The 13,675-nt window shown below is 37.3% G+C and overlaps 4 protein-coding genes and 1 long non-coding RNA gene across 6 annotated transcripts in view; 3 read left to right on the forward strand and 2 right to left on the reverse strand.

Moving 5' to 3' along the window:
- The first annotated feature begins 431 nt into the window (after positions 1-431).
- On the forward strand, positions 432-1,430 carry spag4 (sperm-associated antigen 4). Its single transcript, XM_068294889.1, has 3 exons — positions 432-587; positions 643-1,206; positions 1,263-1,430. The coding sequence occupies exons 1-3, from the start codon at positions 435-437 to the stop codon at positions 1,428-1,430; spliced, it is 885 nt and encodes a 294-aa protein (XP_068150990.1). The 5' UTR covers positions 432-434.
- A 491-nt stretch (positions 1,431-1,921) lies between these two features.
- On the reverse strand, positions 1,922-3,304 carry LOC137580238 (uncharacterized). Of its 2 annotated transcripts, none has more exons than XR_011032983.1 (4): positions 3,244-3,304; positions 3,116-3,179; positions 2,257-3,016; positions 1,922-2,199 (listed from the first exon to the last, which is right to left on the reverse strand). It is a non-coding gene; the product is annotated as an uncharacterized lncRNA (long non-coding RNA). The 2 variants fall into 2 exon arrangements; XR_011032984.1 differs by having other exon boundaries at positions 3,249-3,268.
- Positions 3,305-3,391: 87 nt separating this feature from the next.
- LOC137580239 (uncharacterized) lies at positions 3,392-7,935 on the forward strand. The gene is made up of 5 exons (XM_068294176.1): positions 3,392-3,764; positions 3,843-5,321; positions 5,389-5,724; positions 6,327-6,453; positions 6,517-7,935. The coding sequence occupies exons 1-5, from the start codon at positions 3,405-3,407 to the stop codon at positions 6,690-6,692; spliced, it is 2,478 nt and encodes an 825-aa protein (XP_068150277.1). The 5' UTR covers positions 3,392-3,404; the 3' UTR covers positions 6,693-7,935.
- Positions 7,936-9,811: 1,876 nt separating this feature from the next.
- CycK (cyclin K) lies at positions 9,812-11,520 on the reverse strand. The gene has a single exon (XM_068294177.1). It carries the CDS (start codon positions 11,430-11,432, stop codon positions 10,152-10,154), a length of 1,281 nt encoding a protein of 426 aa, XP_068150278.1. The 5' UTR covers positions 11,433-11,520; the 3' UTR covers positions 9,812-10,151.
- A 1,697-nt stretch (positions 11,521-13,217) lies between these two features.
- Positions 13,218-13,675, forward strand: part of LOC137581507 (serine-rich adhesin for platelets) — a 62,112-nt gene continuing 61,654 nt past the window's right edge. The window contains exon 1 of the mRNA XM_068295774.1: positions 13,218-13,540. The gene's annotated coding sequence lies outside the window, so the exon portion shown is untranslated. The remainder of the gene's footprint in view (positions 13,541-13,675) is intronic.

The following is a 13,675-nucleotide window of genomic DNA, read 5'->3' on the forward strand; positions in this document are numbered from 1 at the left end:
ACGTTCAAACACCAAACGAGCTACTCGCAAACCATTGAAATTATTATTAATAGATAAGGCAAATACAATGATATTATTTACTTGGCACCACTGATTGTATGAATACTTTTACATAAAAAGGAAATATTAACCCAACAAACATTTCGTTTATGCAGGTACGAATAACGGTTCATATTGTTGTTATGATTTTTAAGTTATGAAATAAAAACTTAAAACATATGTTGTTTTCTTGCTAATAATACTTGATTTCATTAAATTTTACGTATTAATCTCTATTTAACTATTTGGAATATTTTTTTACGACTAAATATGATTTCCATCAGATTATTGTAATTTGGAATCTCAGAAAAGTTATTAAAGTAATCCTAGTTGCCTGCTTAAAATCATTCATTATCAATAACTTTATTCTTATATATTTAATTTAGTATATCGAAATGGATTGTAGTCGGCGACCCCCTATAATTGTCTGCATAACTTATGTAATTACATTTCTATTGTTATCTGGATTTTTCTATATTTTGATGTCGGAAAATACTAAAAATATTGAAGGATTCCATAGAATTCGTGATGAACTTAGGGAAATATCGGTAACTAAAGTCTGTGATGTTTCTTAGCGCTTAAAAACTAATGCTGTATCCTTAGGATGACATCCGTGGCCACAGTAAGGACCCCGCAGAGCCAGGACCAAGCAAATTCGGCTGCTTAGCTGGGGAACCTAAGCCAACAGCTGCACAATATGATTCTCGTGATATGAATACATACGTGGACTCCATAATTAGGCGTAAATTTGGTCACCTTTTGGATGATATGCATACTTTGAAAAAGCAAATAATAAACACCGGTTGCAATTCAAACTATAAACAAACAACACCAAAAAGTGAGCCAGTTGCGATGATTAAAAATCGCATTAATTATGCGTCAGAGGATCTGGGAGCTAAAGTAATAAATGTTCTGGCTCTCCCAATACGTGTACAGAATATTTGGCAAATTTTGCTTGGCTTAGACTACAATTCCAATCCGCCTGTCAATATGCTACGTCCGAGTCTTACAACGGGAGCTTGCTTTTGCTATAACGGCTGTAAGGCCACGATTGCAGTGCGTTTGGCTAAAAAAATCGTAGTGGACACAATTACCTACACCCATGTGGCTAAAGAAATGACACCGAATTTGTGTGTTAATAGTGCACCTAAAGATTTTGATGTTTATGTTGGTTTGAAAATTTCCATTTAAGGCGTATTAGTTCTATAATTATGTTCTTTTAGGGCGTGCATCCGGATACTTCGAAGAGAGAACTATTGGGGCACTGGATATATAATAATGTTCCAAATCGACGTACACAAAGCTATTCAATTAATAATAAGGCGTTCTTTCAGAAATTAGTTTTTGTATTCAATTCAAATCATGGGGCCAACTCAACCTGTTTGTACTAGTAAGTCTTGTGAATCTTGCAATCGTTGCATTAACAAAATTGCCATCCCATATTGTTATATGAGGAAATATTTTTGAAAATGTAATGGTTGCATGTTGGGGGAGACACTTCCTATATAATTTTTTATTATATTTACGATCTTTACAGCATCGAAGTTTTTGGAAAAATTATGTAGCTTGTTTTGAATTTAATACGTTGGTTTTGTTATACATATATAGAATAAAATTGATTTAAATGTTTATTCGGTTCTAAGGCATTTTTATCCTTTTTGTAAAGTGTTATCGATACATATGATTTAGTTCGCGGCATCGATATATGTTGTGTATGCATTTTGCCATCCCTATCCCTACGGACATTGAGGATTAGTGCTGGGAAAATATCGCTATTTACCTATATCGATATTTTGATATTTTGTATGGTTCCAGATCGATATATCGATTTTCGTATCGAAATATTTTAACTCCCAAAAATTAAAAAAAAAAAACGTTCGTATCAAAAACAAAAGATAAATTTTTTATTTAAACATAAGTTAACATACGTTTTATATCCTTAAACTACTTCAAAACGATGAATCTATTTCACGAGATCATTCTTTTCCAATCATTCTTATTAATGAAAAGCAGCATGTTTACTTGTTGCGATTTAAGGCAACTTCTTTTCTCGTTAACGATGTGTCCAGCTTTGCTGAACATTCGTTCACTCTCTGTGGACGTTGCTGGGACGCATAGGAACTTCTTCACGCATCTTTTAAATACGTTATCAGTTGAAATCTGTGAAGAAATTGTTTTAATTAAAAATGTTTTACTCTTATGTTATGTATTTTTTACCTTCCAGTAATCCAATGGAGAAGTATTCGGATCGATATTTTCCATGTTGAAATATTGCTTTAGTCCCAGTATTGAGTCGACTCGACTACTACGAATTTTTTCAGACTTTTTCTTTTGAAGAAAGTCGAAAAGTGGGAGGTGTTGGTATGTTGGTTTTGGTGCTGGCAGGTTAGAGGATGCTGGACGTTGCTCGGACAATGCGTTGACCATAGAGAGTTCGTTTTCTAAAAATTTCTCCGCTTCGCTTACGTTAAACGGGGATAAAAATCCATCCCTCTTAAAACGAGGGTCCAGGAATGTTGCTATTCTCGTATTCGAGCGCGACTCGTACTTAAGGAGTCTGTCTTTTGTTCCGCTTATTAAAGTCGTACAAGCAAGCTCACCCTCCTCTGTAGCTACATAGCTTGCCTTTGAGATTTTTAAGATTATGAAGAAGGCCACAGCATACAGGAATGACCATCGATACGGTGACTAAGTTGCTTGATGATGTGGTCACAGTCGCGTGTTCAAAAGGATACAAAACCTTTTCCAGATCTTCCAGAATGAGAATTTCATCAGCAGATAAGGGCGGTAATGCTTTTGGAGTTTTCAAATTCGTGGTATTTCCACTAGTTTGGCATATTTGGCCACATTTTATACATTTCGCAGACTTGCCATCCGCAGACTTCTGAAAATAATCCCACACCCCATAACATACCACATTTGGTCCTCTTGCGTGGTATATTATCCTCTCCATTATTGTTATCCACGATGTCGCAATCTACAAACAAAAACGTGTTTGTTACATTAGGTTAAAACTCAAAAGCTGCAGCCTACTTGTGTGGCTGCCACAACCCACAAGCGGTAGAATAATATTTACCTTCGCCATTGTCCTTGCCCTTTAAAAACTTCTCCATTTTGACATCACTGCCAACACCAAAATCCTGAATGGAAAAGCGGATTACGTTAGTATTTTAATTATATTGCTAAAATGAATTTGCAATTTACCTTACAGTTTTATCCCGCGTTTTTATTTCAAGTGATGAGAAAATAATGGTCTAGTGATGGCGATATATCGAGTATCGAAGTTAGCAACATCGATATTTTCGTTGTCCATGAAAATATCGATGTATCGATACTATATCGATATTTTCCCAGCACTATTGAGGATGGGAATGGATTTTCGTGAAATAAATAAATTTGATTGGCGTTTTCAACTGAATAACAATAATAATTTAATTGATTATAGTGCTGTGAATACATACAATAGTTCCGATGTGGCATTGGACAAGCAGGAGGATCAACATCACAGATTGCGGCACAGACAAAGCGACGAAGCAGCAGCAGCAACAACGACAACAACAATGGGAACGAAACAAAAACAGGCAGCCGCAGCAGCCTTAGGGGAAGAGGATGATGGTAGAGGCAGTGCCGGAGGGCAGAAGGCAGAGGCGGCAGGTGCTGCCTGTGCGACTATGGAAGCTGAAGCCGAAGGCGGTGCTGTTGCTGCCGCTGCTACTGCTGATAAGGCAAGTTGTTGTTTATTTTTCTGTAATATGAATTTTGTTTTCAATTCATATATATTTTTTTGTGTTTGCTTATTAAAGATTGGATGGCCTGCTGGTCTCCCCTACTTTGATTTGGATAGGGACGGATATGGCCTGGCAGCAGCGGCCGCTGCTCTTACACCCACTGACATTGAAGAAGCATTGGCCGGGGCAGGAGTAGGCGGTGGCGGTTTGAGTTCCAGTCGAACATCACTCAACAACTCCACAGAGAATCTTAGCTATGCCAGTGACAATTATTATGGCGATGATCTCATCCTGCTCGACGATGATGACGATGTGGAGGCGGAGGAAATTTCCCTTAACTCGGATGACTGTGTCTACGCCTACAGAGGAGATCGTGCTGATTTCGATATATCACTGGAGGGGGCTCTACCATCAAGAGGAGGGATTGGCATGGGCATAAGAAGCGGCATGGCTAGTGGTCCTGGCATAGGTGGCAATGGTCGCCATTTGGATGTGATTATAGGCAGGGACGATGAAACGGAATTTCTAGAAATGGATTTCGAACCGGATCCCTCCTCCGAATTGGAGCTAGATGGAGGCATGGCTGCCATGCCACAAGCAAATCTCCTTCTCATGCAAAGAGACTTCAGTCAAATGAGTGAAAGCCGGCAGCTATATAGCTCACCCATCGACGATTATCCTCCGCAAGAAGATGTTCTGCAGCAGCAGAAGCAAAGATTAAGTAAAAAATTTGCACGCATTAGTCTAAATTTGGATCAAATCAAAGATCATACTGGTGTGGACTTGGATTTGGACATGGAATTACGCAGTGGTGTCAATGTCGATGGTGTTGGATTACCAGAAGAACGGCATGAAGAGCTGGTTCCCGAATCTCTGACACAGACAGCTCATTCGTTGCCATCCAGTTTTAGTCGGAGCACCTCAGTGCCCCCCAATGATACGGAACCGAAGTTAACCGGCGCCAAACCCAAACGTCTCATGTCCAAGAGCTCCAGCTCGTCTTCGAAACCAAGACGAAGCCAGAATTCATCTAGTTTCGATGAGCGTTGCTTTAGCTGCACAGATTTTCGTTTGGGTAGCAACCAACAGCCGGCGGGGTCTTCTGCATCATCCACACAGCAGTTGGATCCTACGGTTGCCCCCATGCTAGTGGCTGCCGCTGCCGTTGTAGCCATGGCCTCATCCAATTCCAATCACTCCTCCTCGTCTATGGCCCAGTTTGACTTAACCAATGAACAGGAGACCACTTGTCTGGATTGTCTTGAAAAAGAATTTTTGGCCAATACGATTGGCAAAGCTTTGGATCTAACTAGCTGTGCAAAATGTCGTCGTCGTGGTCATGCCCACAAGGGTAGCAGTCTCTCTCTATATAATCAAACGCCCCGATGTCGCAGTGGATCACCTGTTTTCTTTGATGAGTTAAGCGGTGGAATCTATACGAATTGGCCCACAGCCCAGGCCCAGGTCCCACCGCCATCATTACCACCACCGGCAGCTGCTCCCACCTATAACCAAAGGTTTATTTCGTGTGATAATAATTTTGGCGGTCTGCCGGTAAGTCTTATCCCATCCGATCGACTGTATAAATATATTCTTATACTTTGTTGCCTTTTGTTTTTAGCTGCTCAAGCCAAGCTTCTCGACTGAACCGCAGTCTGCACCATTGGTGGTGGTGTCGGCACGTCTCTCTACATCCTCATCACAATTATGCGATGAGGAACATCTGGTGCAGGCACTGGACAAACTTCACATTTCCTATGATAAAACCCTGCTCCATTTGTATTTTGAGCGTGCCGAGCGAGACACCCACACCGTGGCCAGTATTAGGCCATCATCATTTGACGGAAATCTCAAAGACTTGTTGTTGCATGTCTCCAAACAGCAATGCAATCATCGCAAGCTCAAAAAACTGATCGAATTAGTTTCCCAGCAGCAGCTAAATGTGCAATTCAAAAGGGTGAGTCCCAAATTGTGATGACAAAAGCTTTCACAGGTTCTCCATCTTAATTATTAAAATTTATTGTGGCTCAATTGATCTATCTGCATAGTCATTCGATGTGTGTTATTTCCAATCATAAGAAAAATATCGATTATTATGACTAATACAAGAGAGAAGAAATAACTGAGTTGTAACCTTTTTCAAAGTAAAATTTCTATATTTAATTTTCTAAAAATATTTTACATTTTCAAATTCTAAGTCTTATTTTTTAATAAGAACTAGACACAAATTAATACATGAATGACACTTTAAAAACTTGTTTCCTTATCAAAATTTAAATATTTCTTATATCAGTTTACATTATATGTATATAAGTATTCTCTGATTAAGTCCAATATGTTGACGGATGTGTTTACCATTACCATTACACTCTGCTTTAAAGATAAGGATTACATTGCAAACATTGTTCAAAGCTCACTATACTTAGATCTAAAATTAAGTTGTACATTTTCTTAATTTAAAGTTTCTGGTTTCGAAAGTTACATGCTTAAATCTAGTTACAAGCTGTGCTTTATTGCATTATCTAAATATTTGTCTATAATTATTTATTCCAACTTTAGACTAATGAAATTAAGCAGGCTTTTGTGCCCGTTAAGGTATCAGATATACTGGATGCTTGGTCACGACATCGAGATCTCTCTGTGCTGCGGCAATTGGATAATCGTTTCCATCAAGCCAATGTTATGGGTTAGTCATGCTCCAGAAACATCAAATATATATAATATTTAATATTATATTTTTATTTTGCAGGGAAAATTGGTCATATTGTGCGTCAAGCAGCGAAGGCGTCAGCCACTGTAACATCATCATCATCTACGGCGGCTTCTTCATCCTCGACTGCAACGGTGCGGCGAGCTCTACCCGAGTTTATCATGATACCGCAGTATTATGCCTGTGGAGAATTAACATTGACACGTAGATGTTAGATACAGACACATCCATTTAAACACACTCACTCACATCCATTTACACACACCGGCCACACACACACACACACACACACACACACACATACATATATAGAAAATGTTCATGCCTAGAGCTTTGTTCTTTTTGTTAAACTTTGTGAAGAATTAGAAAAGTGTTTTCATGTGAACCCTGTACCCTTTTAGCATAGGGTATTCTTAAGAATCGATATTTGTCTGCTTCTGCTTACTCTCGATCTAGCCACGTCAGTCTGTCGGTCTGGTTGTTATGATTAACTCTTGAAATCAAGAAAGGTATCAGTTTGCAAAATATAGAAATCTGAGCGGCAGATCAAGTGGTTTAAAGCAAAGAAAGGCAACAAGAAAAAAAGGGAGACTGCATCGATCGCTTTGCAATACAAAATAGCGTAAAGTAAAAACAAAAATGATATTTATATGTGTATAATGTTACTCAATTTAATCGTTAATCAAATTTGCAATATTTATATAGTATCATTATCTATGTAAATGCCACGCCCACTAAACGTATATCACAATATACCTACCTATATACATACATACAAACACACATATATGATTGATCACATATATAGCGTATATAGCATAGCTTGTATACAAAACAAAAAAAAAAAAAAAAAACACAAATAATAAAACAAAAATATATTAAGCATAAATTCAAAATAAAATGGTACACATATACAAGTGCAGTGATTAGCGGTTAACAATGAACCGGAAAGAAAACAATTTAGCTTAAATAGTTGAACAATTTAAATTTAGTTGCATCACTTCTAACAAATGGCTATTTGTTTTTTAGAAAACAATTGAGATTTAAAAAAATATGTGGACAAAATTGGTTGTGATTCTGTGTCTCTGTTTCTTAAAGTGTCTAGATTTCGACCTCCATAATTTTTTTTTTTATTTTTTAAACGAAAACGATGTACATTTTTTTATTTCCAATTCCAAGACCAGGTATTACTTTCAAAATATTCATCTAGAAACATTTAGTTAGTCGTTTCCAAAAGAATTCCAGAAGAATGAAATGAATTTTTAAAATTCGATCAAGTTTTTGATTGGATTATTTAGTTTCTGAACAAGAATAGTGGAATAACAAATTGCTGCCTTAATAATATTGTTTAAAAAACAATTACAATGTCATGCATTAATGTTGAATGTTAATTTTGAAATTCCTTTTTTAAGTTTTGGCTAGTTGTTCGCGGATTTTGCTTTTTCCCAAAGTAAATTGAACTTTCTGTTATTAATTAAAATGAGTTTCTACTATGTAAACTCTGGTGCACGACTATAGCCGCACCCTGTTTTTTCTTATAACTCAAAAACGAATAGACATAGAAGAAATCTAAAACTACCGTTAGATAAAGCATGAAGCAAGATGTAGAAATAAATAATAAAAACAACAACATTCGCACAAAATAACTGTAATTTTTCACATTTCGTTTTGTTCTAAGTGCATAACTATAGCCGCACTTTTCATTTTTGACCTCTGTAATCACTTTGTGACGTTGTTCTCATGAAATCGGTCGTAAATAATTAGCTGAGGAGACTTTAATCAATATGCCAAAAGGATCGGTCCTATCAGATTTTGAAAAAGGACAAATTCTTGCTCTCAAGGGTGAGCACTTTTCGTTTCGTGAAATTGCCAGAAAAATTGGTAGATCAGACAAAGTCATTCGAAACTTTTATAAAAATCAGTCCGAATATGGACAAAACAGAACAGGTGGACCGAAATGCAAAATAAATTCGCGTGCCCAGCGTCTTCTGGAGCGTGCTGCAAGCAACTCCTTGCTTACAGCTAATGAGTTAGCTGCTGAATGTGGCCTAAATGTATCCCGATGGACGGTTGCACGAGCATTAAAAAAGTCTCCCGTCATTGTGAGACAAAAATTAAAAGTGGCTTCCAGATTATTGCAAAGGCATAAAGAGGCTCGGGTGAAGTTCGCTAGAGACAATATGTCAACTGATTGGAAAAAGGTACAGGATTTGTTTTCTTATAAAAAGATACTAATTTTATATTTTAGATAATTTTTTCGGATGAGAAAAAATTTAATTTGGATGGTCCGGACGGATTCTCATATTATTGGAGAGACTTAAGAAAAGAACCTGTCTATTTCTCGAAGAGAAATTTCGGTGGAGGATCTCTCATGGTATGGGCTGCTTTCTGTGAGTCAGGATGCTTGGAGATTGCATTTCCAAGCACTCATATGAACTCCAGAGAGTATATCGATTTACTAAAAATGAATCTTCTACCGTTCCTTCGCGCACAACGAGAAGATTCATTTGTTTTCCAGCAGGATAACGCATCAATGCACGTCAGTCGGGAGACCCGGTCATGGCTTGATGAGAATGGAATTACACGATTGATGTGGCCGGCATGTTCTCCAGACATGAATCCTATGGAGAACTTGTGGGCTTTACTAGTGCGTAGAATTTATGCCCGTAACACAAAATTTAGCAATGTTAATAGCCTTAAACTGGCTGTTATTAAAGAATGGGAAAATATCTCCCAATTAGATATAGATAATTTTAGTAACTCCATGCCAAATCGTATTTTTGAGCTTATTTCAGCTAAAGGTGGTTACACTCATTATTAATATAAGTAGGTTGTTATAAATTTGTTAATACTTTGTTTTTGTTTATAAAAAATGAAAAGTGCGGCTATAGTTATGCACTTAGAACAAAACGAAATGTGAAAAATTACAGTTATTTTGTGCGAATGTTGTTGTTTTTATTATTTATTTCTACATCTTGCTTCATGCTTTATCTAACGGTAGTTTTAGATTTCTTCTATGTCTATTCGTTTTTGAGTTATAAGAAAAAACAGGGTGCGGCTATAGTCGTGCACCAGAGTTTATATTATAAGAAGAACATTTCAACATTTTTTTTTTATCAAATCTTATGAACATAAATGTTTTGTTTTTTTGTTGTCTATATTAGCATTGTTTAAGAAATCCCATTTGTCTTAAATGTAAAGATCGGAAATTCAAATATTCATTTGCTTCGAATCATCTCCGATCTAACTGACATAATCCAGAATCAGACAAGTTTAAAGGAAGGCTTTTTTAAGGGTATTGCCATTATGATTGCAAAAATTTTGACAGGTTAAATTAGTTTTCGACTTTGAAATTTATTTTGGATAGTTTCATTGATTAGCCATTAATCACTGTTACAACCAAGTAATCTTACACAAAATAAAGCGACAACAAATAATATCGAGATGCATCTCTCCCTTTTTCGTATTCCCCCCAACCACACTTAAGGCGATCCGATGATAAATATTATTATGTAGAGAAGATGTGTGGTGTGTCTGTGTGTATGAGTTAACTATTATTTTTTTTGTTTTTTTTAATAAAATTACGCTTTATTAATTATTTAGAATATTTATAAAACTGAGATGAAATTGGAGATCATCCCCTCTCCTCATTATCAATTCTTTTTCATTTTTGCCTACTGATATCGTTGCGGAGGCTGATGGCGACCGCCGCCGGCATTATAGTATCCGCCGCCGCCGCCAGGTGGATTCATGCCCGGCGGCATGGGTGGCGGCGGCACAGCTGGACCGCCAGCATTATAATGCTGTGGAGGCGGCGCCCAGGATGGTGGTCCGGTGTATGGTGGCAAAGGCACTACTGGTGGTGGCGGTGGTGGGGGTGGATGATATAAATGATAGTTACCAGGATTACCGGGGGGACCAGAACCAACTGTTGGTATCGGCGGCAGTGCATCATGATTCATGACATTGGCTAGTGATTTGATACTTTGTATATTATTTAAATCCACATGGCTGCCGTTTCCAGTGCATGTGGACGTTGATGCAGAGGACAGTGGAAGAGAAGATGTCGCTTGTTGCTGCTGCTGTTGATGTGATAGTTGTTGCTGCTGGGACTGTTGTTGTTGCGGCATCTGCTGTTGGATTGAATTATTTTGGATTGTTGGTGGACTATCAGCTCGACTTGGTGGCTTTTGTGGTGGACTATTGCTGGGGTGTTGACTCTCTTTCTGAGAGGATTGATATAAATCCAAAACCTGATGGCAGATATCTTCCAATATTTCCATGGTAACATCTGACACAAACATATCCCACCATCGTTGATGATGCGGTTGCCTGCCCTCCCAATCTTGCACCGTGAATTTACTCAATTTGCTGGCCAAATGTATGAGAGCAACTGCAATGATTTCGGGTTCCCATTGCAGACACACGACCGTACTCAGTGAGTCATTGACAAAATTCCAAGCCATTTGCACCATTTTTTGCAGCTTCTGTTGATCGCCTTTAAAACATTTGGCATATTTCAGCAGGAATGTGTATGGATGCTCCACCTGTAGGTCGAATTTGATCGTTTGCAACAGTATCCTTTCCAGGGTCATTACCTCCTCTTTGGGATCCTCGCCGAAGGAATAGAAATAGTTATCACTGAGAATGGCGCGAGCTGTCTTTATGATATCTCTACACTTTTTCGGTGTCTCCTCCACCTTGCCGGCAAAGAAGAGGCAACAGCAGGCCGTCAGGTAGCGGGGAAAACATTTGAACGAATGGAACATATAGAATCGATGAAAATACACCACTCCCGTGGCCATTGTATTATGGCCGAGACCCATTTTCGTTCCGCACTCCATAATGAAACGGGCTCCCTCCTTTCGATAGCGTCGCTCTGTCTCAAAGCTGATGCCCTGCAATATTGAAGGTGTCTCGCGAAGTTCCTTTTTGTCATAGTACCAACAGGGCATCTTTTCATCCGGCTTCGAAATTGGTGCAATTGGGTTATGGCTGGGAGCTGAAACACAACACAACACAATTAGATAAGTTTCGCCGAATAATCGATATGCTGTGCAATCGCTATCGTTATCGATTTGGAATAAAAATTTTTTAATATCTGGCAGCACTTGCACTAAGTGCTATGTAACGGCAATTGTCAGTAGGACGTGAAAAAATGCACTGAGAAAAATAAATGTTTTCTTTTTGCTTTTGTTATTAAACAAAATTGTTATTATTGACATACATACAACACCTTGCCTATTCTTTTAAATGAACATTTTTGGAAATTTTTTAAAACATTTAAAAAAACATTAGGCTTACAAATTGTCATATTTACAGTTAAATATTATACCTGTAAATAATTTTTGTACATATGTGAATTTTATTTATTTTAAATATGTAAGTTTTATGAACAAAGCTAAAGACTTAAACTTAATTAAAATTCTTGCCAATAATTCTGTTTTTAACCATTTTTCAATTGTTTTCTAATTAGAAATAATTTCAAAATTGGTTTTTATATTTCACTTAGTTTCAGTTATTAAGTTATTAACTGTAAAACTATAGATTTGGCGCCACAATTTAGAGCAAGAAAACTTGCTACAACTAATTACAACTTGTTGCAGGTCCATGACCATGGCTTGGCTAATATCTTAACCAATTAGACACTCGACCAGGCAAGGTGCCTTGGCATAGTTGAGTTACTATTTATATACATTATGTCCACACATACATACATACATATAGAGAGTAACTAGCCTATCCAGTTTATGTGACAGTCGTTGAAATTGGTCTTCTGCAGACAGCAGGTAATGCGGTCAACAGAGTGGCCTAGCAGGAGAGTGCCTAGCTGCCGCCCACTTTTTGTCACGATGGGAAATGTTTTATTTTTTTTTTTTTGATTTATTTTCTTTTTTGCATAACCGACAACTTTTTACTGCCTGCGTCGGCATTGCAAAATTTTCAAAATAACAATTGAAAAACTGGTTATCCACAATATACTGAAGAAGGAAGTCAGCAAAAATTGAGAGAATTGACGAAGAGATACAATGAAGGGGCCCTTGGGGGTAGTCTATAGATACTTCTACTTTATGTTGCCTGCTCTCAGATTGTATATATGTACATAGAGCCGTCTGCATATTAAACACTAAAATGTTATTAACCTGGCCAAAAGCTTTTGAAGCCTGGCTATCGGCTACAATTCCAGCTCCTTTGGGGCCCGGCCTACAGGTTAGTAAGTAGAACCAGTTTCCAGTTTATGTACTTTTTTTTTCTTTGCGTTCTTGGCTTTAACTGGTGAGAGAGAGGGAACACGATCAGCAACTCTCTCTTCCCCCCTAGTTAACTCTCTGGCTCCGACTCCCGCTCTCTCTCTCTCTCTCCGTCTGTCTGTGTCTGTCTTGCCACCTTTTTCCCCTTGGTTTAAGACACGTTTGCAGCTTCGTTGCGCTTTTTGGTTTCAGTCACTTTTTGAACGTCGTCATTGCCAGGTGCTAAGCAAACCCGTGAACGGTCGATCGTCAATATTTTTCGTTTTGGCCACCAAACAACTACAATAAAATAGCCCAGTTAACAGTTTTTTTTTATTTGGTTTTGGCCTGTTCACAAAACATTTATAATGCGCGTTCGTTGCGGCCCAACAACAACAACAAAAAGTGACTTTCAGTGCTAAAAAAAAAAAATATATATATATATATATATATTAAACAACAAGAAATAAAAGAAGTGCTGCCTAGGCATTAAAAAGTTTTTCAATAAACGTGCAAAAAGTAATAAGCAAAAAAAAAAAAAAATAAATAAGAAAGAAATAAAGAAAAAGCTAAAGAAAATGTGTTGCAAGAAAAAAATGTTACTAAGTAACTATTAGATCGTTTCTCCAATTCTCCGTTTCTCTTTTACTCTATCTCAATCTCTGTTGCTGTTCGTCTTCCTCACACACACACACACACATACAGAATTTATCTCTCTCTCTCTACTGCATGCATTCTTTTGGAATCATTCCATGTGGATTTATCTTCGATTCTCAAAACTTTACTTAATGGAATATTTTTTACGTTATACCACGGTCTATAACGCTAAATAAGTGAGTTTTACTTTAATTTAAAAAAACTATTTCATAATTTTAACTTAATTTTCATTTAAATTTAAAATAACTAAAGCAGAGTTCCTATTAAAGTTTTTAGTTTAATTGAGATTCGAAAATATTAAACATTTGTAA

The sequence above is a fragment of the Drosophila tropicalis genome, unplaced genomic scaffold, assembly GCF_018151085.1.
Source record: "Drosophila tropicalis isolate 14030-0801.00 unplaced genomic scaffold, ASM1815108v1 contig_845, whole genome shotgun sequence".
Classification (NCBI taxonomy): Eukaryota; Metazoa; Arthropoda; class Insecta; order Diptera; family Drosophilidae; genus Drosophila; species Drosophila tropicalis.

What these genes read in the sequence shown, in the direction of transcription:
- spag4 (XM_068294889.1), top strand. Translation starts at nt 435, where the DNA reads ATGGATTGTAGTCGGCGACCCCCTATAATTGTCTGCATAACTTATGTA. An exon ending in ATGAACTTAGGGAAATATCG is followed by an intron (nt 588 to 642) that starts GTAACTAAAGTC and finishes CTGTATCCTTAG; the next exon opens with GATGACATCCGTGGCCACAG. An exon ending in CTAAAGATTTTGATGTTTAT is followed by an intron (nt 1,207 to 1,262) that starts GTTGGTTTGAAA and finishes ATGTTCTTTTAG; the next exon opens with GGCGTGCATCCGGATACTTC.
- LOC137580239 (XM_068294176.1), top strand. Translation starts at nt 3,405, where the DNA reads ATGGGAATGGATTTTCGTGAAATAAATAAATTTGATTGGCGTTTTCAA. An exon ending in ATAATTTTGGCGGTCTGCCG is followed by an intron (nt 5,322 to 5,388) that starts GTAAGTCTTATC and finishes TTTTGTTTTTAG; the next exon opens with CTGCTCAAGCCAAGCTTCTC. An exon ending in TAAATGTGCAATTCAAAAGG is followed by an intron (nt 5,725 to 6,326) that starts GTGAGTCCCAAA and finishes TTCCAACTTTAG; the next exon opens with ACTAATGAAATTAAGCAGGC.
- CycK (XM_068294177.1), bottom strand. Translation starts at nt 11,432, where the DNA reads ATGCCCTGTTGGTACTATGACAAAAAGGAACTTCGCGAGACACCTTCA.